The 25,923-nt window shown below is 41.4% G+C and overlaps 1 protein-coding gene across 3 annotated transcripts in view; it reads left to right on the top strand.

The window, feature by feature from the left end:
• The window catches only part of MDGA2 (MAM domain containing glycosylphosphatidylinositol anchor 2), a 939,656-nt gene that overhangs the window by 660,547 nt on the left and 253,186 nt on the right, over positions 1-25,923 (top strand). For all 3 annotated transcript variants that reach the window (XM_077267305.1, XM_077267304.1, XM_077267303.1), the window contains exon 8: positions 22,154-22,447. In XM_077267305.1, the coding sequence (XP_077123420.1) occupies positions 22,154-22,447 (294 nt within the window). The remainder of the gene's footprint in view (positions 1-22,153; positions 22,448-25,923) is intronic.

Raw genomic sequence — 25,923 nt, 5'->3', positions numbered from 1 at the left:
CCGCGGCGCACAAAATGAGTGAGGATGAACTAAACCAAACAAGGGGAAACTGCCAATGTTGTCAAAACATCAATTATTGCATAATAAGTTTGGTCGAATTTGCAGGATGTGTCTCACATTCCCATGTATCACCTCTCAGCTGATGTATTATACAAGCCTCCCGGCTTGTGATTGGTTGACCGCGGCGCAACCAATCACAAGCCGGGACGTCACGGGAGGCTGGACACGCGCCCATTTTAAAAAGCGCGCGTGTCCAGCCTCCCGTGATGTCACGGCTTGTGATTGGTTAATGGCGGCCATGTTGCCGGGACGCGGACCAATCACAGCAAGCCGTGACGTAATTTCGTCACGGCTTGCTGTGATTGGTCCACGTCCCGGCAACATGGCCGCCATTAACCAATCACAGCAAGCCGTGACGTAATTTCGTCACGGCTTGCTGTGATTGGTCCGCGTCCCGGCAACATGGCGCCGTGACCAATCATAAGCCGGGACGTCACTGGAGGCTGGACACGCGTGCTTTTTAAAAAGCGCGCGTGTCCAGCCTCCCGTGACGTCACGGCTTGTGATTGGTTAATGGCGGCCATGTTGCCGGGACGCGGACCAATCACAGCAAGCCGTGACGTAATTTCGTCACGGCTTGCTGTGATTGGTCCGCGTCCCGGCAACATGGCCGCCCTGACCAATCACAAGCCGGGACTTCACGTAACCAAGTAAAAGCGCGAATTTTAAACAAACAACGCTGCCGGTTCCCTCGCTGAGGTCCAGGCTGCGTCGGACAGGTGAGTATAGCGATATTTTTTATTTTAATTCTTTCTTTTACACATTTATATGGATCCCAGGGCCTGAAGGAGAGTTTCCTCTCCTTCAGACCCTGGGAACCATCAGGGATACCGTCCGATACTTGAGTCCCATTGACTTGTATTGGTATCGGGTATCGGTATCGGATTGGATCCGATACTTTGCCGGTATCGGCCGATACTTTCCGATACCGATACTTTCAAGTATCGGACGGTATCGCTCAACACTAATTACCACGCGTACAAACCAAGCAACAGTCACTAATAACTCCTTCAACTCTCCTACTCATATGTGCTCATGTGCCACCGATAGCCATGCAGCAATAAAGCTAGCTCTGACAAGGATTACGGTAGTTTCAGAGCCCAGATTATAAAGGGAAAAGGAGTGGCTAACTGAGCTCAGCTCTCAGCACAGGGATTTCCAACATGGCCGTTAACCCCTGTTCTGCCAGAAGAAATAAACATATTATTTATTAAAATGAAGGAGAAGTGCTTCTTCTCAGCGCTGGAGTAGGAGCCCTCAGACGCTGCAGTCTTCTGGCTCCACACTGTCGCAGTAACTCTATTACACTGGGTGGGTTGCCTATTTTATTCAGAGTGTGTAGCTCTCCCTTTTTCACATGAACCTCATAAATGTTCTTGGAGAGTTTCGAAGTAGGACATGAACAATGAAGAACACAAAGAGGGATTTAGGAGCGACCAAAAGAGTCTGGGTGGGAAATGTCGCTCACATACTCAAGTTCAGGTCTTAGAGGTCTAATAGCAGAGAGCTGGTTTAGCCCAGCAGTGTGTGTTGTGTCGGAGATGGAGAAAGACAATTCATGGTGGACAGTAGTGATGAGCGAGTGTACTCGTTGCTCGGTTGGTCTCCGAGTATTTATGACTGCTCGGAGATTAAGTTTTCATCGCCTCAGCAGCATGATTTACATCTCTTAGCCAGCTTGATTACATGTGGGGATTCCCTAGCAACCAGGCAACCCCCACATGTACTCAGGCTGGCTAATAGCTGTAAGTCATTCAGCTGCCATGATGAAAACTAAATCTCCGAGCACTAAAAAATACTCAGAGGACGCCCGAGAATGCTCAGGAAAACCCGAGCAACGAGTACACTCGCTCATCACTAGTGGACAGGCTATGCTAGAGACTAAGAAGTGCTTGTAATACCAAGTTGGTGAGACTGTTTTAATTGACTTTGCCTTACCCAAAAAAATAACTGTTTTGTTATTCATTTGTGCTGAAGAAAGGACTGTTTTCATTTTGGAGCTGAAAAGTTTATGAATGACAATAAACTTTATTCTGTTTTCATATAAAATCCCTGTTCCTGAACGTATCCACATGGCTACCAGAGAGCTGAAACCTCCACAAGTGTTCCAGCACAAGTCTTTGGGCAAGGGAACCTACTAGAGATGTCCCCCTTTCTTGAAGGGCTCCATGGCAGACCATGTGGCTGCAATTATGTTATGTACATTCTCTAACATAGTACAAAATAAATTATCTCACTACTGTCACCTTTACTAGGTGGCGCTAGTCAGAAAGTTTTCTGTCCTTCCAGGAAGGAGCCAATTTGCATGTTTTTTCCTTGAAATATTGCAATAAAATTCTATATTAAGCTGGTCTCCTAAAGGAAAGCTAGCTCCCATAATGCACCAACCAGAGGATAAATTACTTTACAGAGGACCTGTCTCTAGCTCACAGAAAAATTTTGTGGAATACCTTTTTAAAATACCTGAGCTCTCTGGATTCTGATTTTCCGTTTTGCACTGCATCACTCCATTTGCAGAGATATGCACATTTGTTTCTTTTGGAGTGTGATATGTGAAATCTACATTTTGCAGTACACCTCTACCTTCCAAATGTAGCTAGACACAGCTTGGCTGCCTCTGAGATTGATAGACTGCTAGAGGAGAGGCCGGTCTGTGATTAGCAGTGTCTGGGAGAGAGGGCTTTATGTAAGGGCATGTCACAGAGCAGACTGTGAAGACATGCTCTTGGAGTGCAAAGCAGAGATTTCATATATTGCAATCCAAAAGCAGATGTTAAATTGTTTTGCAATGTTGTGAGTCATGCAAAACGGAAGAAGGTTTCAGAATAAAGGAAGGTCTGGGATGCTTACATTGTATTTAACTCCATTTTATTTGCAAGTGACAGGTCCTCTTTAAAGGGAATTCATCATCAAAAATGACTTTTTTAATCAGATATTGTGTTACATGTATTTTAAAAATGGCATTTTTTTTGATCATATCATGATCCTTTAAAAAAAAGAGTTTAGCAGTTTCTTTATCATCAGAGACAGAATTACAATGATAGGTAACACCTCTATATACAGAGGATAACACAGGATCCACCATTCACAATAGATGATGTCACAGCTCACCTCCCCCTCCTGTACAATGACTGATTACACCTCTATATACAGTAGATAACACAGGATCCACCACTCACAATAGGTGTTATCACACTCACCTCCTCCTCCTGTACAATGACTGATAACACCTCTATATACAGTAGATAACACAGGATCCACCATTCACAATAGGTGTTATCACACTCACCTCCTCCTCCTGTACAATGACTGATAACACCTCTATATACAGTAGGTAATGCAGGATCCACCATACACAATAGGTGATGTCACAGCTCACCTCCTTCTCCTGTACAATGACTGATAACACCTCTATATACAGTAGATAACACAGGATCCACCATTCACACTAGGTGATGTCACAGCTCACCTCCTCCTCCTGTACAATGACTGATAACACCTCTATATACAGTAGATAACACAGGATCCTCCATACACAATAGGTGATATCACAGCTCACCTCCTCCTCCTGTACAATGACTGATAACACCTCTATATACAGTTGGTAACACAGGATCCACCATTCACAATAGGTGATGTCACAGCTCACCTCCTCCTGTACAATGACTGATAACACCTCTATATACAGTGGATAACACAGGATCCACCATTCACAATAGGTGATGTCACAGCTCACCTCCTCCTCCTGTACAATGACTGATAACACCTCTATATACAGTAGATAACACAGGATCCACCATTCACAATAGGTGATATCACAGCTCACCTCCTCCTGTATAATGACTGATAACATCTCTATATACAGTGGATAACACAGGATCCACCATTCACAATAGGTGATATCACAGCTCACCTCCTCCTCCTGTACAATGACTGATAACACCTCTATATACAGTAGATAACACAGGATCCACCATTCACAATAGGTGATATCACAGCTCACCTCCTCCTGTATAATGACTGATAACATCTCTATATACAGTGGATAACACAGGATCCACCATTCTCAATAGGTGATGTCACAGCTCACCTCCTCCTCCTGTACAATGACTGATAACACCTCTATATACAGTAGATAATACAGGATTCACCATTCACAATAGGTGATGTCACAGCTCTCCTCCTCCTGTATAATGACTGATAACACCTCTATATATAGTAGATAACACAGGATCCACCATACACGATAGATGATGTCATAGCTCGCCTCCTCCTCCTGTATAATGACTGATAATACCTCTGTATACAGTAGATAACACAGGATCCACCATTCTCAATAGGTGATATCACAGCTCACCTCCCCTCCTCCTGTACTGATAACACCTCTATATACAGTAGATAACACAGGATCCACCATTCTCAATAGGTGATGTCACAGCTCACCTCCTCCTGTACAATGACTGATAACACCTCTATATACAGTAGGTAACACGATCCACCATTCACAATAGGTGATGTCACAGCTCTCCTCCTCCTGTATAATGACTGATAGCACCTCTATATACAGTAGATAACACAGGATCCACCATACACGATAGATGATGTCATAGCGCGCCTCCTCCTCCTGTATAATGACTGATAATACCTCTATATACAGTAGATAACACAGGATCCACCATTCACAATAGGTGATATCACAGCTCACCTCCTCCTGTATAATGACTGATAACATCTCTATATACAGTGGATAACACAGGATCCACCATTCACAATAGGCGATATCACAGCTCACCTCCTCCTCCTGTACAATGACCGATAACACCTCTATATACAGTAGATAACACAGGATCCACCATTCACAATAGGTGATATCACAGCTCACCTCCTCCTGTATAATGACTGATAACATCTCTATATACAGTGGATAACACAGGATCCACCATTCACAATAGGTGATATCACAGCTCACCTCCTCCTCCTGTACAATGACTGATAACACCTCTATATACAGTAGATAACACAGGATCCACCATTCACAATAGGTGATATCACAGCTCACCTCCTCCTGTATAATGACTGATAACATCTCTATATACAGTGGATAACACAGGATCCACCATTCTCAATAGGTGATGTCACAGCTCACCTCCTCCTCCTGTACAATGACTGATAACACCTCTATATACAGTAGATAATACAGGATTCACCATTCACAATAGGTGATGTCACAGCTCTCCTCCTCCTGTATAATGACTGATAACACCTCTATATATAGTAGATAACACAGGATCCACCATACACGATAGATGATGTCATAGCTCGCCTCCTCCTCCTGTATAATGACTGATAATACCTCTGTATACAGTAGATAACACAGGATCCACCATTCTCAATAGGTGATATCACAGCTCACCTCCCCTCCTCCTGTACTGATAACACCTCTATATACAGTAGATAACACAGGATCCACCATTCTCAATAGGTGATGTCACAGCTCACCTCCTCCTGTACAATGACTGATAACACCTCTATATACAGTAGGTAACACGATCCACCATTCACAATAGGTGATGTCACAGCTCTCCTCCTCCTGTATAATGACTGATAGCACCTCTATATACAGTAGATAACACAGGATCCACCATACACGATAGATGATGTCATAGCGCGCCTCCTCCTCCTGTATAATGACTGATAATACCTCTATATACAGTAGATAACACAGGATCCACCATTCACAATAGGTGATATCACAGCTCACCTCCTCCTGTATAATGACTGATAACATCTCTATATACAGTGGATAACACAGGATCCACCATTCACAATAGGCGATATCACAGCTCACCTCCTCCTCCTGTACAATGACCGATAACACCTCTATATGCAGTAGATAACACAGGATCCACCATTCACAATAGGTGATGTCACAGCTCACCTCCTCCTCCTGTACAATGACTGATAACACCTCTAAATACAGTAGATAACACAGGATCCACCATTCTCAATAGGTGATGTCACAGCTCACCTCCTCCTGTACAATGACTGATAACACCTCTATATACAGTAGATAACACGATCCACCATTCACAATAGGTGATGTCACAGCTCTCCTCCTCCTGTATAATGACTGATAGCACCTCTATATATAGTAGATAACACAGGATCCACCATACACGATAGATGATGTCATAGCTCGCCTCCTCCTCCTGTATAATGACTGATAATACCTCTATATACAGTAGATAACACAGGGTCCTCCATTCACAATAGGTGATGTCACAGCTCACTCTCTCCCCTCCTGTAAAATGCTTGATAAGTCCTGTATATCACAGGATCTACCAATCACAAAAGGTGATGTCATAGCTGACCCTGCTTCCCCTCACTTTACATTGACCTTTGTACATGCTCATTCGATACCTCAACACAAAAGATAGTGGCAGAGTCTGTTCAAATACATGTGTTGGTTCCTGAAACAACAGTAAGTTACTATCTAAAAAGCCACAATTGTTAGTGTGAAAATTACAAGATTTATTTGTTATATTTTTAATAAAGAATATTATTAAAAAAAAGTAAAAATGCATTTAGCGCAAAAACCTGATTTAAACTGTCATTTTCTGATAATAACTTCCCATGAACTCAGACACATGTAAGTACCCAACATAACATTTAGTAGATTCATTTGAATATTCTTCTCCTTAAAATAAAATGACTCACACAGTGCAGCAGAAAAACAATTTTTTATGCATTCATCATGGGCGCTTGTTATGTTAGCAACTCTGTAATGCCACCTCACCTTAAATTCATAAATAAATCAGATTTAAACTTTTGGAAACCACTTTTTTTGTTGCCGTGTTTCGTTGATGATGTTTGCTTTATTATTTTATGTTTTTCCAAGCGATGTTTTGCCACTGGGTGAGTCCCAATTGCAGCAGAACTTCTGAAGCAGTCTGATGGCTGTAAAGAATTAATGTGATGCCACCGCTTTGGGACAAGATAGGTCATTTGGAGAATTTTGTAAGTCTGCTCAATGAAATAACTAATGGAATAGTTTGCATTTTTCTTTTTTTTTATTAATATTTTTCAGAAACTATTGAATTGTTTTAACACTTCACAATAGTAGGATTTTACATTTTCATATATAGACATGGATTATCTGTTGGACTGAAAGGGGCAAATGTAAGTGGGTTTTTACCCTTTAATCCCACTAATCTACCCAGGGACATTTCACAGCAACATGACCTGTTAATTAGTCCGTTTATGTCGGTATTATAGGAACACTTTTGGCATCATTATTTAGGCACTGTATAACTTGTTATTTGGGTATTGCGGTATAATTTGGGGTACTGTGTGGTAGGAAACCTTAGCAGTAGTAGTAGACATTATTAGCATAAATATTTAGGCACTATGTAGCTATTTGGGTATTACGGTCTAATTTTGGGCATTGTATGGTGGTATTTTGTAGGGACACTATTGTCATCATTATTTAGGTACAGCACAGCTCTGTTATTTGGGTATTGTGGCATGATTTTTTGCATTATATGGTAATATTTTCTAGGGACACTATTGCTATCATTATTAAGGAACTATTTGGATATTGTGGATATTGCAGTATAATTTTTGCCATTGTATGGTAGTATTATTTTTTATGGACAATATTGGCATCCTTATTTAGGCACTACATAGTTCTTTTATTTGGGTATTGTGTTATAATTTTGGGCATTGTATGGTGGTAATGTTTTGTAGGGACACTTGGCATCATTATTTATGCACTGTATAGGTCTGCATTATGGGTGTAGTGGTATAATTTTTTTGCATTTTATAATAGTATTTTTATAGGGACACTAAAGTCATCATTATTTAATCACTGTTTAGGTCTGATATTTGGGTATTGTGGTATGATTTGGGGCATTATATGGTAGTAATATTTTATAGGGACATTATTGACATAATTATTTAGGCGCTGTATAGCTCTCTTATATTTGCATATCTACAGGGAATTCCAGTTAGTTTTGGCCATTTTATGGTATTTTATAAAGACACTATTAACATTATTACTTAGGCACGATATAGCTCTATTTGGATATTGTGGTATAATTTGGGGGCTTTGCATGGTAGTATTATTTTTTATAGATACTATTGGCATAATTTTTTAAGCACTGTGTAGCTCTGTTTTTTATGTATTGTGGTATAATTTTGGACATTGTAAAGTAGCATAAATTTATAGAGACACTATTGCTATCATTATTAAGGCATTATATAGCCCTGTTATTTGAGTATTGGGGAATAATTTTGACAATTGTATAGTGGTGTTTTATAGGTACACTATTGGCATCATTATAATGTCACTGTAAAGCTTTGTTATTTGGGTATTGCGGTATACAGTACTTGTGGGCATTATATGGTAGTGTTTTATAGGAACACTAATGACAATTATTTAGGCACTATATAGCTTTATTCGGGTACTGCAGTATAATGTTGGGTATTATATGGTGGCATTATTTTATAGGGACATTATTGACATCACTATTTAGTCACTGTATAGCTCTGTTATTTGGGCATTGTGGTAGAATTATTGAACACTGCTGAGTGTTTTGCCATGTGCCCACATATACTCTTATTTGGCACTGTATGGCACTATTAGTTTGGCACTGTACAGCTGTTATCTAGTTATTGTGGTATTATTATGTGAATTGCATGCTAGTGCAGTGAATGGGACCACAGTGGACTCTGATTTGGCTCTGAAAATGCATATTCTACTGGTCAATATGGTCAAAGGATGGCTGAGATAAAAAAAAAAAAAAGATGGCTGTTTCTTCTGACTATAGCTCAATCCATCATTACAGGTTGTGTATGGTGTTGCAGCTCTGCAACATTTTCTTCAGCTGAGCTACAAACCAGACACAACCTGTAGACAGTGTTGAGGGTTTTTTAAAGAGTGAAAAAAAAATATTTGTAGCTTTATATGGCTTTTCTATTAACCAACAAAATGTAGGGTAGCAAGAAGTAGGGGACAGATGGAAGGGAGTAGGAATGTAGGATCAGACTACACAGGGCATGTTTGTAGTCTGTTGCCATGGAGATATATAGGTCTGTAGTGGAGCTGGTCAATTTCAATTAAGTCAGTTTTCACTGTTTTCTATCTCAGATACAATGAATCAGTTAATAATATTGGTTACAAAAGTGGACAAAGCCTTTAAAGTATAAATCTTCATGAATCAGTACATTTATATGGAAACACATGCCATTTATACCTGTCTTCATCCTCTTCTGCACAGAGTAGTTGTTAGAAATTAGAATCAATTAACCTGGGCTGGCCTCCTGACTAATGGATTAAATATGCATCACTTCTGAATTTTTATTTTGTCTTTCCAATGTTAATAGATGAGCCCATAGTTCCGTTGCCTTATATTTTTGCTGAATTCATTACCGATGTGCGCAATGCCAGGTTATGCTCTGTGTTTGGAGAATGTTTCCGTAGCATAATAATAATTAGGTATTAAAATAAAACAATCTAAGCTTGGCGGCCAAGTCTTAAAAAACTAGTTACCCATTATAACAATAAGCCATTAATAAATGCATATACAGTATAATACCAAACAATAGTGATATTTAGTAGTGGTTTAATCATGTGTACAATTTTCATATGGAATTTTCACTTTAAATGTAAAAGTGGCCTTCAGTTGGATTAATAGTATATATATATATTTACTGTTAGATCAACCGCTATGCAGATCTATACTGCACAGACAAGTAACCCAGTCCTTAAAGGGGGTTTCCCAGAGCATCAAATTTGATGGCCAGTCTTTAGAATAAGCCTTTATTATTGGAATACTTGAAGACACAAAAAAGCACAGTGAGGTCAAAAATACTCTGTTGTAAAAAAATCACAGTAATAAGCAAGTGCTAGTCAAAAGATGTAAAGAAAACAGGGTATTTAGTTGATACGTTTTTTTGCAAAAAAATGTATACTAAGCTGCTCCACCAAATCGCCAAGGTATACCCATTATAGAGCAGTCCTAACTAATGTATGCAATCCCTATCTGATGTATTTAAAACCTGATTATCTGTATAGTACCTGTATAAGCAGGGTTCAGAGAGAAAAAAATATACATGTGGACATGCAGGATGGAACAGCTTAAATGCAAATGACCCACAGAGGAGTGGTGGACTCCCCAGTCTTGTAGAAACAAGATAGGGATTGCATACATTAGTTAGGACTGCTCTATAATGGGTATACCTTGGCGATTTGGTGGAGCAGCTTAGTATACATTTTTTTGCAAAAAAACGTATCAACTAAATACCCTGTTTTCTTTACATCTTTTGACTAGCACTTGCTTATTACTGTGATTTTTTTACAACAGAGTATTTTTGACCTCACTGTGCTTTTTTGTGTCTTCAAGTTTTCTGGTGGTGTGAACAGGTTCCTACAGACTTGTTCAGTGTGCAAGTAGCCCATGTGTTTCTGGTTCTTTATTATTGGAATAGTTTGGATAAAATTTACCGAAACTAATCAGCTGGAGTGGCGTGGCCCCTTTAATGTTCACACAATGATTGTGACTGTGCCTGGTACTGTAGCTGTGTCCCATTCACATGACTAAGCTTCAGTACCAGGCACATATGCAACTGTATATATCATGTGCCAGGGTGAAAATTGTCCTTTTATTCAGCTCTGGTGAAGGAATGCAATAAATATTGATTGTCCATCTCAAGGATAGGTCATCATTAAAGTCCTGGAAAACCCCTGTAAGAGTTAAGACATATATACAATACCTTCCTCCAAAATACACCGAAAAGAATAGAGGGGCGATGAATGTGGCCATCAACAGTATTGCTTATCTTGCCTTTTAGAAATGCTTTCCATTTCTGACCTCGGGTATAGAGAAATGCCATGCTCGTAAAAGGCCAATGCTATTTATGGTAATATTTTCAGCAAAGGGCAAAGCAGACAAAGAACAAGTTCTTCCTAAACTGTTCTGTTCAGAAGATGAGAAATATCCACTGTTTTAATAAAGACGATATATTCATTTGCTCATATCTATTCCTATTCCATGCCTGCATGAATATATTTCAAGAAAACAGGTCCCGAATAATAGAATTTTTCTTTGCTTTATTCATGGATTCCCTCTGGAGCAAATTAGGATAGATTAAAATCCAATTTTTTAAAGGGGTTGTCTACTACTGTACAACCCCTGTTTAAAGGGAACTTGTCACCAGATTTTCCCCATATACACTAAAAGCACCATCTTGAAGCTCTTTCACAAAGCAATGTAGCAGTTTGTGTATAAGCCCCCCGCTCCTACGCGGATCTAAGAAAATATCTTATATAATTCTCCCATGCAGTATGCAAATCGCCAAGGCCTGGTAGAATGGGCATCACTGTGCTTGGCACCTCCTCTCTTCCCAAAAAAACTCTCTTTCTGCTTTGATGGATGTGCATGATGCCTTCTACATTATCCATCCAGTTCTGCAAATCTTGGGCCTGCGCCGTTGAAGCACAGTCCTATGCAGACAATCTTTGCTCTGCCCTGAAAAAGCTGATGACCTGAAAGTGAAGCTGGCGCATGCCCATTATAGGATTTTGCTCCATCCTCAGCAGGGCTGGGCAAAGAGCATCTGTTCAGGTCACTGCTTCAGCTGCATGGGCTGAAGATTTCCAGCGCTGGATGGATAGCGTAGGAGACAGCAACCACTTCCCATTTAAGCATGAAGAGAGAAAGGCCGACAGACCGGACCGTGGCGATTAACATACAGCAATGCTGAATTATGTAAGGTATTTTCTTCGATCTATGGGAGACATGGTGTCCTATACACATGTTGCTGGAATGCTATGGAAGAAGGCTTAAAGGTGGTGATTTTAGTTTATATGGGGAAAACCTTTTGACTGATTCCCTTTAATTGCTTAAGTTCCCACACAAAAAACGTGTATTCACTGCTCGGAGCAGCACCACTGCTTCGATGTTGGCACTGTGTCTACCAGAGTGGATGTCTGCTCTGATGAAATAGAAGACTGCAGCTAATCGGTGACCTCTGACTGGCTTTCGTGGTCATGTAACAGTGGCCAGGGCTGTAGTCGTGGCTTTCAATGGTGGCAGCTTTAGCGCACCCTGGCCCTCTGTCACATGCACATAATGTCTCAGCGGTAGCATACCTTTTTGTCCGCTTTCTTGTCCATCTGGGTCCTCTTTTATTCGCTGGGGGTTTCCTTCTTGAGATTCCATATAAAGAGAGACAGAATCAAGTTCCAACTTAAAACAAGCGATTTTACTTAGTTCCTTTCTCAGCTCGTCCAGTTCACATTTAGGTACAACACAAGACACTTCACAAGACACAACATTTTCTGTCCCTGTGCTGTCTCTCTCCACTGTACGAATATCACCGGGTTGCACCGTTGTCCCCGGTACCACAGCATTCGGTCTGACCAGTCTGACTAACTGTAGAAGTTCCCGGTCCGTTTCGCACCAGAAACGCAGGCGTCTTCCTAAGTAGCTGACCGCCATCGTGACAAAGCTGCCCTGTATTCCTCTGCTTCACCGGCAATCATTACTCTTAGGCCTTGGACGAGCTGGGCCCTTTGACTTGAGAAACGTTACGTGGCTCAACTGCCCTGTATGGGCTCTGAGGCCCTTCTGACCAAATGCAGGAAGCTCTCTACACCTTACACAGTTGGCCCCTGCTAATTAACTAGTTCCTATCCTACTGATGTCTTATACTATTGTGCCCCCTCTAGTGGGCCAATCTGAATACTGCACTTTCCCGAGACAATAACATAAATACATGGCATTAGCAATCTTACAGTGCACATAACATTTAACAGTCATATACCATATAGCAGCATTATGCAGTTCACAGCATAACGTATTAAATATACCAGCTTTTCAGGGGCATAAGAACACAGGTGAGGGCGAGTGGGCACAACTAGTCCTTGTACCCCCTTACAGTCACTTGACATAGGATGAGTGGCAACTGTCTGGGAGGTGAGTATATGTTTTTATTTTATTATATATATATAATTTTCTTTTTTTTTAGCAGTTAAGATAGGATTATTATGTAGCGGACAGTCAAGTCAGTTTATTTTTATTTTTTCCTATAAAAGTGGGGGTCTCATATAAACAGGATTATTTTTAGTGATATTCAGTAACCATGATGTCACTAGCAACTATTTTAAGCTGTATTGTAAGTTTTTAAGTTTTGAGCACACCAAGTGAAGTCTCTGTTTGTAGTGCAACTGAGGAATCTTCTTTAGGGGGCATATGCTTTCACCCCTCCTTCCAAGAAACTGTCAATCACCGGCCGGCAGTGTCTGAGACTGCTAAATCAGCTTCCGTGATTGGCAGTATCTGGGAAATAAAGGCAAAAGCATGTGCTCTCAGATAGGACTCCAAAGAAATGCCCAGTTGCACTACAAGCAGAGATTTCACATACTGCTCTCCAAAAGCAACAAATGTGAATATCTCTGCAATGGAGAGACGCAGAACAAAACGGAAAACAGCAACAGAATCGGGGGAGCTTGGGGAATTTTGCAAGGTATTTATCTAATTTATTTTTATCAGGTTACCAGTCCTCTTTAAACAATGAAAACTTTATAATGTGATGCAGTGAGGGGTATGGTGCTGGATGGGAGATATATTCCTTCCAGCATGTGCCTTTCCAACTGGTAAACAGCAGGGAAGGAGGTCAAGACCTGGCCTGGACCTTCTCTGCTATTTCAGGTTTTGCGGGAAACGCCCGGATTGCAAAGCCGCAGGTCTTCTGGCATCATAAATAGACAACCAGAGCTCCTCAGTGTATGTTGGTGGGTGGAAAAGAACCGAGGGATGATTTGTGTCAACATCCGAATGGACTGGCACGTCCGGGCCCTAACCTGCGTTGTTGAAAAAAGCTGGACGTCTGATAGACTGTTTATTTCTGCTGCCAGTGTGAATAAAACCCTGTAGTCCATGAGCCGGGCCAGATATCGGTACCACCCGGAGTGACTAATTTTCTTTGGTATTTTTAGGTAGATGCATGTCTGTAGTTTATTTTTTGATATGATAGCCCTTACATATACGTAGCTTATTAACCCCTTCAGCCCTAGGCCTATTTGTACCCAAGTGCCTAAGCCAATCTGACCTGTGCCACTTCATGGGCTAATAACTTTGGAACGCTTTCACCTATCCAAGCCATTCTGAGATTGTTTTCTCGTGACATATTGTACTTCACGTCAGTGCTAAATGGGAGTCAATATATTTTACCTTTCTATATAAAAAAATGCTAAATATTCGGAAATTTTGGAAAAATCGGCAATTTTTTAACTTTGAAATTCTCTGCTTTTTACAAAAATACTGATACCCCCCATAATAGTTATTAATTTACACTCCCCACATGTTTACTTCATATTGGCATCATTTTGAAAATGAAACCTTATTGTTTTACGACGTAATAGGGCTTATAGTTTTATGCGCAATTTTTCACATTTACAGCAAAACCCACTTTTCAAAGGACCAAGTCACTTCTGAAGTCACTTTAAGGGGCTTACATAACAGAAACCACCCATAAATTACCCCATTTTGCAAACTACACCCCTCAAGCTGTTCAAAACTCATTTTTAAAAACTGTTAACCCTTTAGGTGTTCCACAGGAATTTTAGCATGAGCCAAGAACCAAATATGACGATATCGGTACCACCCGGAGTGACTAGATGTAGTATTTGTAACAAAATTTAATCCAAGTTATGTAAATACACACTGAACATGTCATGTGCATATATATATATATATATATATATATATATATATATATATATATGTTACTCCATAATATCTTCAACATCGGACTCTGAATCTGACTGTTGTTCTACTGGCTCGTCTTCAGTACCCTTGTTCTGGCATGTCTGTAATCTGCACATGTCTGTGCACTTCAGGCCATTGCTGAGGCAAGTACACTGAGGAAGTTCACATGACCGCACACACTTGCAGGACAGTAGCTGTATAATAGCTTCTGGTGCTGGTGCCCCTTGCATCCACTTGACAACAAGCTTTCCGTCGTTATCTATCATCCAACCGCAGTCTGTTGGGTTTGCAACCCATGGCTGGCTCTGCAGACTTCTCCTCCAGATCGCAGCCTGGTAGTTTGCACGCAGTGCATGCATGAAAAGGCAGTCCTGGCAAGGAGGGAGTTGACTTGACTCTACCACTCCACGTCTGGCACAGAACAGCTGATAACGGAGCCTGTTTACCTCAGTTGTTTGGGTAGTTGGCAGGTACATGTGGCAGGTGATTTCCTGTAACTTCTCAAAAAGTTCGGTAGACACTTCCCATGAACGACCAACTTCCTGAAAGGCATCCTGGTATGTCTTGTTCATCTTCAACTGCTTGAGTGTCGTCATCTTCCCACGGCCAGCGAATGCACTGACGGTGTCACAGCCTGTAAATGCATGCATACCAATCAATGAATCACATACGCTGCCTCCCAATGTTCGGCTCAGAGTGGTGATATCCAGGAATCTTGTCCGGTTCTGTGTACCGCATTTCTGGAACAGGTGGGATGGGATTTTGTGGCACATGCCCAGACACAGGACCATGACATCAGTATCCTCCGAAGTGATGATGACCGACTTGTAACCAGATTCTGCTGCATGAAGAGCATGGAGAAGGAGGCGTGTGTCTGCTTCTTCTTGATTTGACTTAAGGTCAGCAGCCTCTTCCCACTGTTCTTTGGTGATCTTAAAGCAGAGCTGCTCACATGTGACATACAGCTCCTTCTCCTCAAGCTTCTCCCTGTGGTGTTTCGCCTTCCATTCTTCTACCAGAAACTTTATGAGACTTGCCTTGTTGGAGGAACTACTTAGAAGCTTTTTCCACTGCTGGATGTTGTGCCCATGTTGAATGTTCTTGAAATGGATCCCTGTGCCTTCATATCTGTTGACTCTTTCTGTATCTTTGATGGATGTCTCCTTGTAGACGTCAAAGACAATATCAATGCGCTTGCTCTTAGCACCCTCATGGATAGCGCGACTCATTGCTGTGCCTGCTAGCTGGCCAAATGTTGCATTGTTTCCCTTCAGTTTCTGAACCAGGCTCATCCCATCAATGATGGTTGCAGAGGGCTCGGGGATCACTTCTGCAGGACGAGCATTCCTCTCCAACTCCCTTGCGAGGGCAGCCTTGTTGGTCTTGCGGATAGACCCATCACCATTGGCAAGTGCCCATGGCAATGGACCCAGGGGATGAGTCAAGACATCACTCATTTGTAGCTTTCTGTTCTCAGCTACAAGTATCATCTGGCCAAATAGGTTTCTGTCAGCCTTCAAAATTACCTCCTTGCCAAGACCTTGTCTGCGTGTCTTCATTTGGATGTTAGAGAACGTTTTAAGTTTGTTCTTCGTCATCTTGTCATGAAACAATGTAGTTGGCTTATCGGTACCCAAACGCTCATCCTTGAATGTTTGATATGCATCCTCTCCTATACTGTATGCCCCTTGAAGGTCTTTGGCTACATCTGGTGGTGCTACAGTCGCTGTTGACAAACTGATAAGTTCACCATTATGCTCTTTGTTGAAGGGGTTCACCCAACCTGTCTCCAGCAGTTGAACGAAAGATTGGACATCGGCTTCATCTCTTCTAATCCTAGACACCTGTAGGTCTGAATGGCTGAAGTCAGTATATTGTTGGCCTACCAGGGCCCTCAGCTGCCTCAAGTACATACTGCGGTACTCTGATGTCAGGTAGAACCTGGAAACAGCTCCAACTTTGAGGCTGAAGCCTTTTGTGCCCCCTGGTGTCTGGGTGTCTTTGTTGATTGTCTCTTCAATGGTCTGGTCCACAGGAATTCGTCCAAAAGGATTCTTGCTACCGATCTGGACCGAAAAGCCACCTTGCATGAAGTATTCATGGACCTCTGGGTGTTCTATGGGCACCACATGGGCGAAACACCACAGGGAGAAGCTTGAGGAGAAGGAGCTGTATGTCACATGTGAGCAGCTCTGCTTTAAGATCACCAAAGAACAGTGGGAAGAGGCTGCTGACCTTAAGTCAAATCAAGAAGAAGCAGACACACGCCTCCTTCTCCATGCTCTTCATGCAGCAGAATCTGGTTACAAGTCGGTCATCATCACTTCGGAGGATACTGATGTCATGGTCCTGTGTCTGGGCATGTGCCACAAAATCCCATCCCACCTGTTCCAGAAATGCGGTACACAGAACCGGACAAGATTCCTGGATATCACCACTCTGAGCCGAACATTGGGAGGCAGCGTATGTGATTCATTGATTGGTATGCATGCATTTACAGGCTGTGACACCGTCAGTGCATTCGCTGGCCGTGGGAAGATGACGACACTCAAGCAGTTGAAGATGAACAAGACATACCAGGATGCCTTTCAGGAAGTTGGTCGTTCATGGGAAGTGTCTACCGAACTTTTTGAGAAGTTACAGGAAATCACCTGCCACATGTACCTGCCAACTACCCAAACAACTGAGGTAAACAGGCTCCGTTATCAGCTGTTCTGTGCCAGACGTGGAGTGGTAGAGTCAAGTCAACTCCCTCCTTGCCAGGACTGCCTTTTCATGCATGCACTGCGTGCAAACTACCAGGCTGCGATCTGGAGGAGAAGTCTGCAGAGCCAGCCATGGGTTGCAAACCCAACAGACTGCGGTTGGATGATAGATAACGACGGAAAGCTTGTTGTCAAGTGGATGCAAGGGGCACCAGCACCAGAAGCTATTATACAGCTACTGTCCTGCAAGTGTGTGCGGTCATGTGAACTTCCTCAGTGTACTTGCCTCAGCAATGGCCTGAAGTGCACAGACATGTGCAGATTACAGACATGCCAGAACAAGGGTACTGAAGACGAGCCAGTAGAACAACAGTCAGATTCAGAGTCCGATGTTGAAGATATTATGGAGTAACATATATATATATATATATATATATATATATATATATATATATATATATATATATATATATATATATATATGCACATGACATGTTCAGTGTGTATTTACATAACTTGGATTAAATTTTGTTACAAATACTACATCTAGTCACTCCGGGTGGTACCGATATCGTCATATTTGGTTCTTGGCTCATGCTAAAATTCCTGTGGAACACCTAAAGGGTTAACAGTTTTTAAAAATGAGTTTTGAACAGCTTGAGGGGTGTAGTTTGCAAAATGGGGTAATTTATGGGTGGTTTCTGTTATGTAAGCCCCTTAAAGTGACTTCAGAAGTGACTTGGTCCTTTGAAAAGTGGGTTTTGCTGTAAATGTGAAAAATTGCGCATAAAACTATAAGCCCTATTACGTCGTAAAACAATAAGGTTTCATTTTCAAAATGATGCCAATATGAAGTAAACATGTGGGGAGTGTAAATTAATAACTATTATGGGGGGTATCAGTATTTTTGTAAAAAGCAGAGAATTTCAAAGTTAAAAAATTGCCGATTTTTCCAAAATTTCCGAATATTTAGCATTTTTTTATATAGAAAGGTAAAATATATTGACTCCCATTTAGCACTGACGTGAAGTACAATATGTCACGAGAAAACAATCTCAGAATGGCTTGGATAGGTGAAAGCGTTCCAAAGTTATTAGCCCATGAAGTGGCACAGGTCAGATTGGCTTAGGCACTTGGGTACAAATAGGCCTAGGGCTGAAGGGGTTAATAAGCTACGTATATGTAAGGGCTATCATATCAAAAAATAAACTACAGACATGCATCTACCTAAAAATACCAAAGAGAATTAGTCACTCCGCTTGGTACCGATATCGTCAAATTTGGTTCTTGGCTCATGGACTACTGAGCTTGGACTGAAAACCTACGTGTGCCCCTTTACTGCGTCCCTGCCATTGTCTACCAGAGTGAATCCCCATAATCAGTAAGCTTGGAATCCATTATAATGTATACTTGAAATAAAAATAAATATACAAAAACTTGATATATAATTTGTTTTTAAATGTGCATATTAGTATATATTAAATTTGTGTTAAAATTTGTATCAAGAAAACAGCGTAATTCAAGAAATGTTTAGGTTGGCTATGAGGATGTAAATTAGGGTTACTTTACTCATTTTTACACAATTAAGTAACAAGAATAGACATGTTCTGCCTCATTTTAGTTTATTTTAACTGCAGTCACATCGTACTTGGTATATATCAGAATGGACAGAAGAGTTTTCTGTATCTCTTACTTCTATTATATGGCGGGCAGATACATGTTTTCACACCGGGTTTGTTGATCGTTTGGCTTCTGTGCAATGTGTGAGAATGAAATAGTTATACAGCAGCAGCACCTGCTGGGAAAGAGACGGTGAAGCAGTTACAAGAAGCCAAGAGCGTTCTACGCTATGCTTGTTACATACATGAAAACCCCTCTGCGCGAAACCTTTGCTCGTGCACCAGCTGATTTTCCAGTCAATGATTCCTGCTTTCTGTACATAGCAAACACTTAAGGCTAAATTCTAATAATAACTCATCAGCTTCATTCAAACAACAAACAATTTTTTTCGTTTGCCTTTTTTATTTCTATATCAGGCCATTGTCCAATGCTTTTAAAAGAATGTGTCATCGGAAAATTATTGATTGTTTAAAGCAGGTTTTTAGGTTAAATAAACATTTTTGGCAATATTCTGTACCCCAATAAATCTTGTAAATTTCACATTGGCCATTGGGTCCATTTTAGAGTCTAACTTGATGTTGTTTTAGGAAATTCACATGTACATTAGCAGCAATAGATTAACCCTGATCCAGGGCCGGCTGCAGGTTTTTGTGGGCCCCAGGTGAAAGAGTCACAGTGGCCCCTTTAACACATACCACAATTCATAATGCACAGATACAGCAGAGAAATCTAGGTATATTACAAAGCCAAAGATTTCACTTCTTAAATTACATGAGTGATATCAATAGCTCAGAAACCGGACAGTATAGTCCTCCATACAGTATTACGGGCACCACATAGTGCTCCATACAGAATAATGACATCCATATAATGCTCCATACAGAATAATCAGCCCCATATATTGCTCCATACAGAATAATGAGCCCCACATATTGCTCCATAAAGAATAATGAGCCCCATATAAGGCTCCATACAGAATAATGAGCCCCATATATTGCTCCATACAGAATAATGAGCTCCATATAATGCTCTATACAGAATAATGACTTCCATATAATGTTCCATATAGAATAATGAGCCCTACATATACATATTGCTCCATACAGAATAATGAGCCCCATATAATGCTCCATACAGAATAATGAGCCCCATATAATGCTGCATACAGAATAATGGGTCCCATATATTGCTCCATACAGAATAATGGATCCCATATAATGCTCCATACAGAATAATAATCCCCATATACTGATCCATATATAATTGGCCCCATAAGATGCTCCATATGTAATTGGCCCCATATACTGCTCCATATGTAATTAGTCCCATAAGATGCTCCATGCATAAAAAAATGAAATACCTCTCCTTGCTGGCCGCTGCTCTGCTCCAGACACCTCAGCGTCGTCATCTTCCGGCTCTCTGCACTGTGACTGTTCAGGCAGAGGGTGCACAGTGGTCACGTCACTGCACCCTCTGACCTGAACGTCACAGTCAGAGCATGCAGAAGAAGCTGCAGCGCTGGAACAGGGAGAGATAAGTATGCAAGTGCCCTGAGCAGGGGGGGGGGCCCACTCACGAGCACCATCACAGGCACAGGGACAAGGCCCCCATAGCACGCTGGTGTCCCCAATGGTGAGTGGGTCACCCAACGAGCTCTGGGGCCCTGGCACTTGCCCGGGTGCTGATGCCGGCCCTATCCTGATCTTTTCATTTGAAACCTGTAATCAGCATGTGCAAAGATCATTGTGAAGAGAGGAGGTGACCTTATGTGATTGATGGATTCTTTGTCATCAGCTGTTATAGAGGTGTTACCTGTGGTATGTGGATATTTCCAGAAGGTCCTGTCACTTTGAAATGTGTCGAATAAATATCTCAAGTTAATAGATTTCTTTAAACTGACATCTTTATTCTTCAATAATCGTCAGCTTGGGAGGTATCCACAAATTCTCCAGACTCTAACATTACTAGTGGGATGTCTAAGATGGGGAAACCAATGCCACCTTGAGTAGTTTGCCATTAATTAGCATATTGCAAACAGATATATTTTCTCAATCTAGTGTAATCAAACATACAGCGCAAAGGGCTTTTTAGGAAGGGGATTAACATAAGAATAAATACATTGTGGTGGTTTAGGGGTGGGGGAGCATGGGAAAGCCATCAGGTTCTTTTTAATAAAAGATTAGCCATATTGTAACCCACAATATCACAAGACACTCACCCCCTGACATTCCCGTGGCAGATTTTAGTCTGTGCCTTGGACTTTCCTATTTAGCTCCTGATGCAAGCGGTCCAATGACTTGATTGCACCACTTGGGTCACTCAATAGGCAACAAATTAGCCAATTAGTGCTTTCTGCAACAATGCTGACATATTCAATCACAACCATGTTTGAAAAATGTGGATACATTTATTTCAAAAGGGGTAGGAATGGATCAGGATCCATATTCTGCCTGTTTTTGCAAACCGGCTTTCACTGTGACCTTGAAGTACCATGAAGAACTGACCAAGTCCCACTTTTGGGTTCCACACTGAAATAAACAAAGATCATGATCACCTAAAATAAAAATGGTACTTTTACGCTTGGTTAGCTACTAGCTAGCATTTAATTCTGAATTAAAACATTGTTCATTTTTATGTTTACCAAAAAGATTTGTATAATAATTTTGAAGGTTGATGGTAGACTTAAGTCCATCGAGTTCAACCTATAGCCAAATATGTTGATGCAGATGAAGGCAAAAATCCCATAGTTTGTAATCAACAAGCACCATATTTAGTCAACCCAGTACTTAGCAATAACAGTAGTCTATAGTGTCGCACAAAGGTGACCTAAAACAAAGCAACAGAGAGCAGTGCTGTAGAGAAGAAGCTCCAACTCTTACATTGATACAATACATGAAACCAACCAGTCCATCATGTCCTTTGACCAAAACTAAACATTTTTTCCAAAAGTACGAATATAATTTGAATTCTTACTTTACTTTCCTTCTTTCATTTCAGTTCCACCAAATCTCACAGTTCCAAAAGGCAAGTCCCCCATGGTGGCCAGAGAAGGAGATACCATAGAACTGCAGTGTCAAGTATCTGGAAAGCCTAAGCCAATTATCATGTGGTCAAGAGCTGACAAAGAAGTGCCAATGCCCGATGGATCGATGCAGATGGAGAGTTATGATGGAATATTAAGGATAGTCAATGTATCCCGAGAAATGACAGGAACCTACAGGTGTCAAACCAGTCAATACAATGGATTTAATGTCAAGCCCAGAGAAGCTTTGGTTCAGCTGATTGTGCAATGTGAGTACGAAGGGTCGCAACCATGATTTTTCTATTTACAGTGTTTACATTGTTGTGAAGAATTACCTGTCAATTCTCATTAGAGACAAAGTGATATCTTTCCCAATTAAAGGGAAAAATTCCAGTTGATTCTAAGAAAAATGGAAACCTTCAGTAACCTACTACCTTAGATGATGAAAGTTTTGTAAAGTAGAAATCAACTTGTTCTCAGCTTTACTTATTGTCTCTGGTTCTGTAAAACATATTTGTCCTTGTTTTACAATTTTAGTCCAATCAGGGTGAGACTAGCCCACCACCAATATACCAGCGCTATGTCCATAGTACCAAAGGAAAACCCATTTGGAGGTGACTTTGGATCCAATCCCTTTCCGTAATGCTTTGAGACACCAATAATCCATTGAACGTCATTGATGATATTTCCTGTGTGGACAATAGAGATGATCAAATCTTTTGAAATTCAAATTTGCAAGCTTTGTTGGATTTTCCCAAAAATGCCATTTGCAGCTAAACAATTTTATGCAATTGCCTAGAAAAGACTTGTGTAACACTCGGTGGTCTCCTAGGACTGTATCCAAACATAAACATATCTCCATGATTTTTGCACAGACACACAGTTTGCAAAATACAGACAAATGAACTGACCCGAAGACTACAATTGGTACGTGTTCTTTCTATGAAAATCACAGATAGAACATTTACGTTAAAAACAAATGGGGCCTTAGTAATGTATATTTTGCCTCAAAATGCATAATTATAGGTAAACAGTGCACATGAAGCACACTTTCTCAAGCACACAAGTCTTGGTTTCAGCATTTTTCTTCAATAGCAAGAATAGGACTGAGATGACTTCAATTAAAATCCTTGTTTTTAGTGCTCCAAGATTTTAAATAATTGGTGTATTTAAAGAGGCTGTCCACTACTTTTACATTGATGGCCTATTAGGATAGTTCATCAATGTCTGAGCTGGTGTGGTTCGACGCCCGACACCACTGCCAATCAGTTGTCAAAGGCGTCGGCCGAGGCCACCACTGGCCAGGATTATTCACTTACTGAGCTTCTCCATCTACTTGAAGTGGCTGCCGCAGGGTACTGCAAATCTGCCTAATATTGATTTGATTAGGAGGCAGATGTTCAGTACCAAGCCCCTGCCACTACAAGTAGACGGAGTAGCTCAACAAATGAGTGCTTCTGGCCAGCAGCCGCTGCTGCCAACACCAACGACAACTGATTGCCTGGGGTGCTGGGTGTTGGACCTTGGCCGATCAGACATTGATGACTTATCCTAAGGATAGGCCATCAATGTAAAAGTAGTGGACAACTTCTTTAAGGTGCTGTACTAGAGTCTATCATGGATCAATCAGTTCACAGTCAGACAGACTCTGCAGCTCCTGCACCTCCCCATCTCTATCTCCTACATCACTTGAATTTATGTGTTATTCACAGACTGAGACTGCCGCTCCCATTTTTTATGTTCCTCAGCACTGCAGTAGCATACCGCACTTTGATTTAGGTATTTCTATCCCTCTCTTTAACGTTGAGCTGCGCGCTCTGACCTCCTATTCCTATGATGTAAAAGCCTAAAATGGTTTCCCTGCCTTAACTTACATAGTGGCTGGGATTGTCCCCCTTGATTGACATCTTTAGACCATGTGACGTAATAACAGACAGACATTATGGGGAAGCCCACACAGCCATGTCTCATGTCATGCCAGCACACTCTCTTGCTGAATCAATCTAGAGGAAGTGTGGGCCTTCTAGTTTAGCACTTCATGTGAATCAAGTTTCCCGAATCAATGAGGACTTGCAAATTTAACAAAATTCAGCTCGAAGTTTATATGCAGAGGATTGATCATCTGTATGGTACAATTTTAATAACAATGTTTGTCATGGAAAGTGGACATGTCCAGGCTCTACCTAGATGGAGGGTCATCGCTGAAATTCATTTCCTTTGGTGGGATCAGGCAGCCATTGTCCAACATTGAGTCTGGTTTCACATGTTCTGAAGATGTTAGATGAAAGAAGGATCCAGCATTTTGTATTTTTATGACTGGTCCTTCATTCCGCATAAGGCAAGTTGCAGGAATGAATGAATTTCAATGATTATTTTTACTTTTAGTTGGTCTTTTGACGTATTTTAAATTTATTCAAAAAGTATAAAAACTTAAATATTATTCATTGTGGTTTTATAAAATATATGAATACATATTTTCCTGTGATATTGAAAAATACGTCATAGTCAACAACCAAATAAAAATTAAGAGAAAAAAATGTGATATGGCCCTTTAGACTAAAATTAAGTACCTGTAGTTAAAAAATCATTTTTTTACTATTGGCATTTATCTCGTTTCTTAGATCTTATTTATTTTATTTTGTTCTTTTTTATTGCCATCTGATTTTTTTAAGCAAACAACTGCCAGAAAAATGACACTTTCTAAATTTCTACAGCGTACTGTATTTTTCGGACTATAAGACACACACGACCATAAGACGCACCCTAAATTTTCAGAAGGAAAATAGGGGGAAAAAAAATTATGTGTCAAATGGGGGTCTGTCTTACAGTCCGAATTCAGCTTACCAGGGAAGGGATCGGCACAGGTGGAGGAGTGGTCACAGGGGTCATTCGGTGGTCCAGGCTGGTACGGCGGCCTCCGGGAATTCCCATCCCAAGCAGGTGCGGTGGTGGCGGCTCTGTGCTGGGGCAGGCGTTCTGTGCTGGTGCTCTGTGCTGGGGCAGAGGCTCTGTGCTGGGTCAAGGGCTCTGTGCTCTGGGGCAGGAGGGCTGTGTTCCAGGGCAGGGGGGCTGTGCTTTGGTGCAGTGACAGCGGCTCTCTGTGCTCTGTGCTCTCTCTAATTTCGTCAAAGCCCAGAGGCCCCCACACATGCCATGTTGCTGTGGCCTCCGGGAACATGGCAGCCAGTCCGGGGGGCAGCGCATGCTCAGATTCAAATCTTGGCAACGAGATCGCGTCATGAGATCTCGTCTCCTGAGATCTCCAGATGAGATCTGAATCTAAGCATGCACCGCCCCCGACCCAGAGGCCATCTTCCCGGAGGCCATGTTCTCAGAGGCCATTGCAACATGGCAGCAACGGATGTGCAGGGGCCTCCGGGCTTTAACAAAATGCCAGCGGAGCCCCCCACGGAGCACAGAGAGCCACTGCCACTGCCCCAGAGGACATCCCACCACCACCACCACCACACCATATAGCCCCATCGCTCAGCCACAGCCGCAGAATTTGTAAGTATATTGCGACCATAAGATGCATCCCCATTTTCCCCAAAAAAAATTGGGAAAAAAAGTGCATCTTATGGTCCAGAAAATATGGTAATTAGCAAAGAGTAACCTCAAGTAAGTTCAAGCTTAGATTATTCCATGTTTTGTACATATGTCACAGGCAATTAGCACCAGAGATTAGTTTTCTAAAATACTGATATTTGCTGCATCAGCTCAGTTACTTATCCAAATACCAAAAAAA

This window comes from Ranitomeya variabilis, chromosome 1, assembly GCF_051348905.1.
Source record: "Ranitomeya variabilis isolate aRanVar5 chromosome 1, aRanVar5.hap1, whole genome shotgun sequence".
Classification (NCBI taxonomy): Eukaryota; Metazoa; Chordata; class Amphibia; order Anura; family Dendrobatidae; genus Ranitomeya; species Ranitomeya variabilis.
The sequence above is the reverse complement of the archived record's forward strand: the minus strand, read 5'-3'. Positions and strand labels throughout refer to the sequence as shown.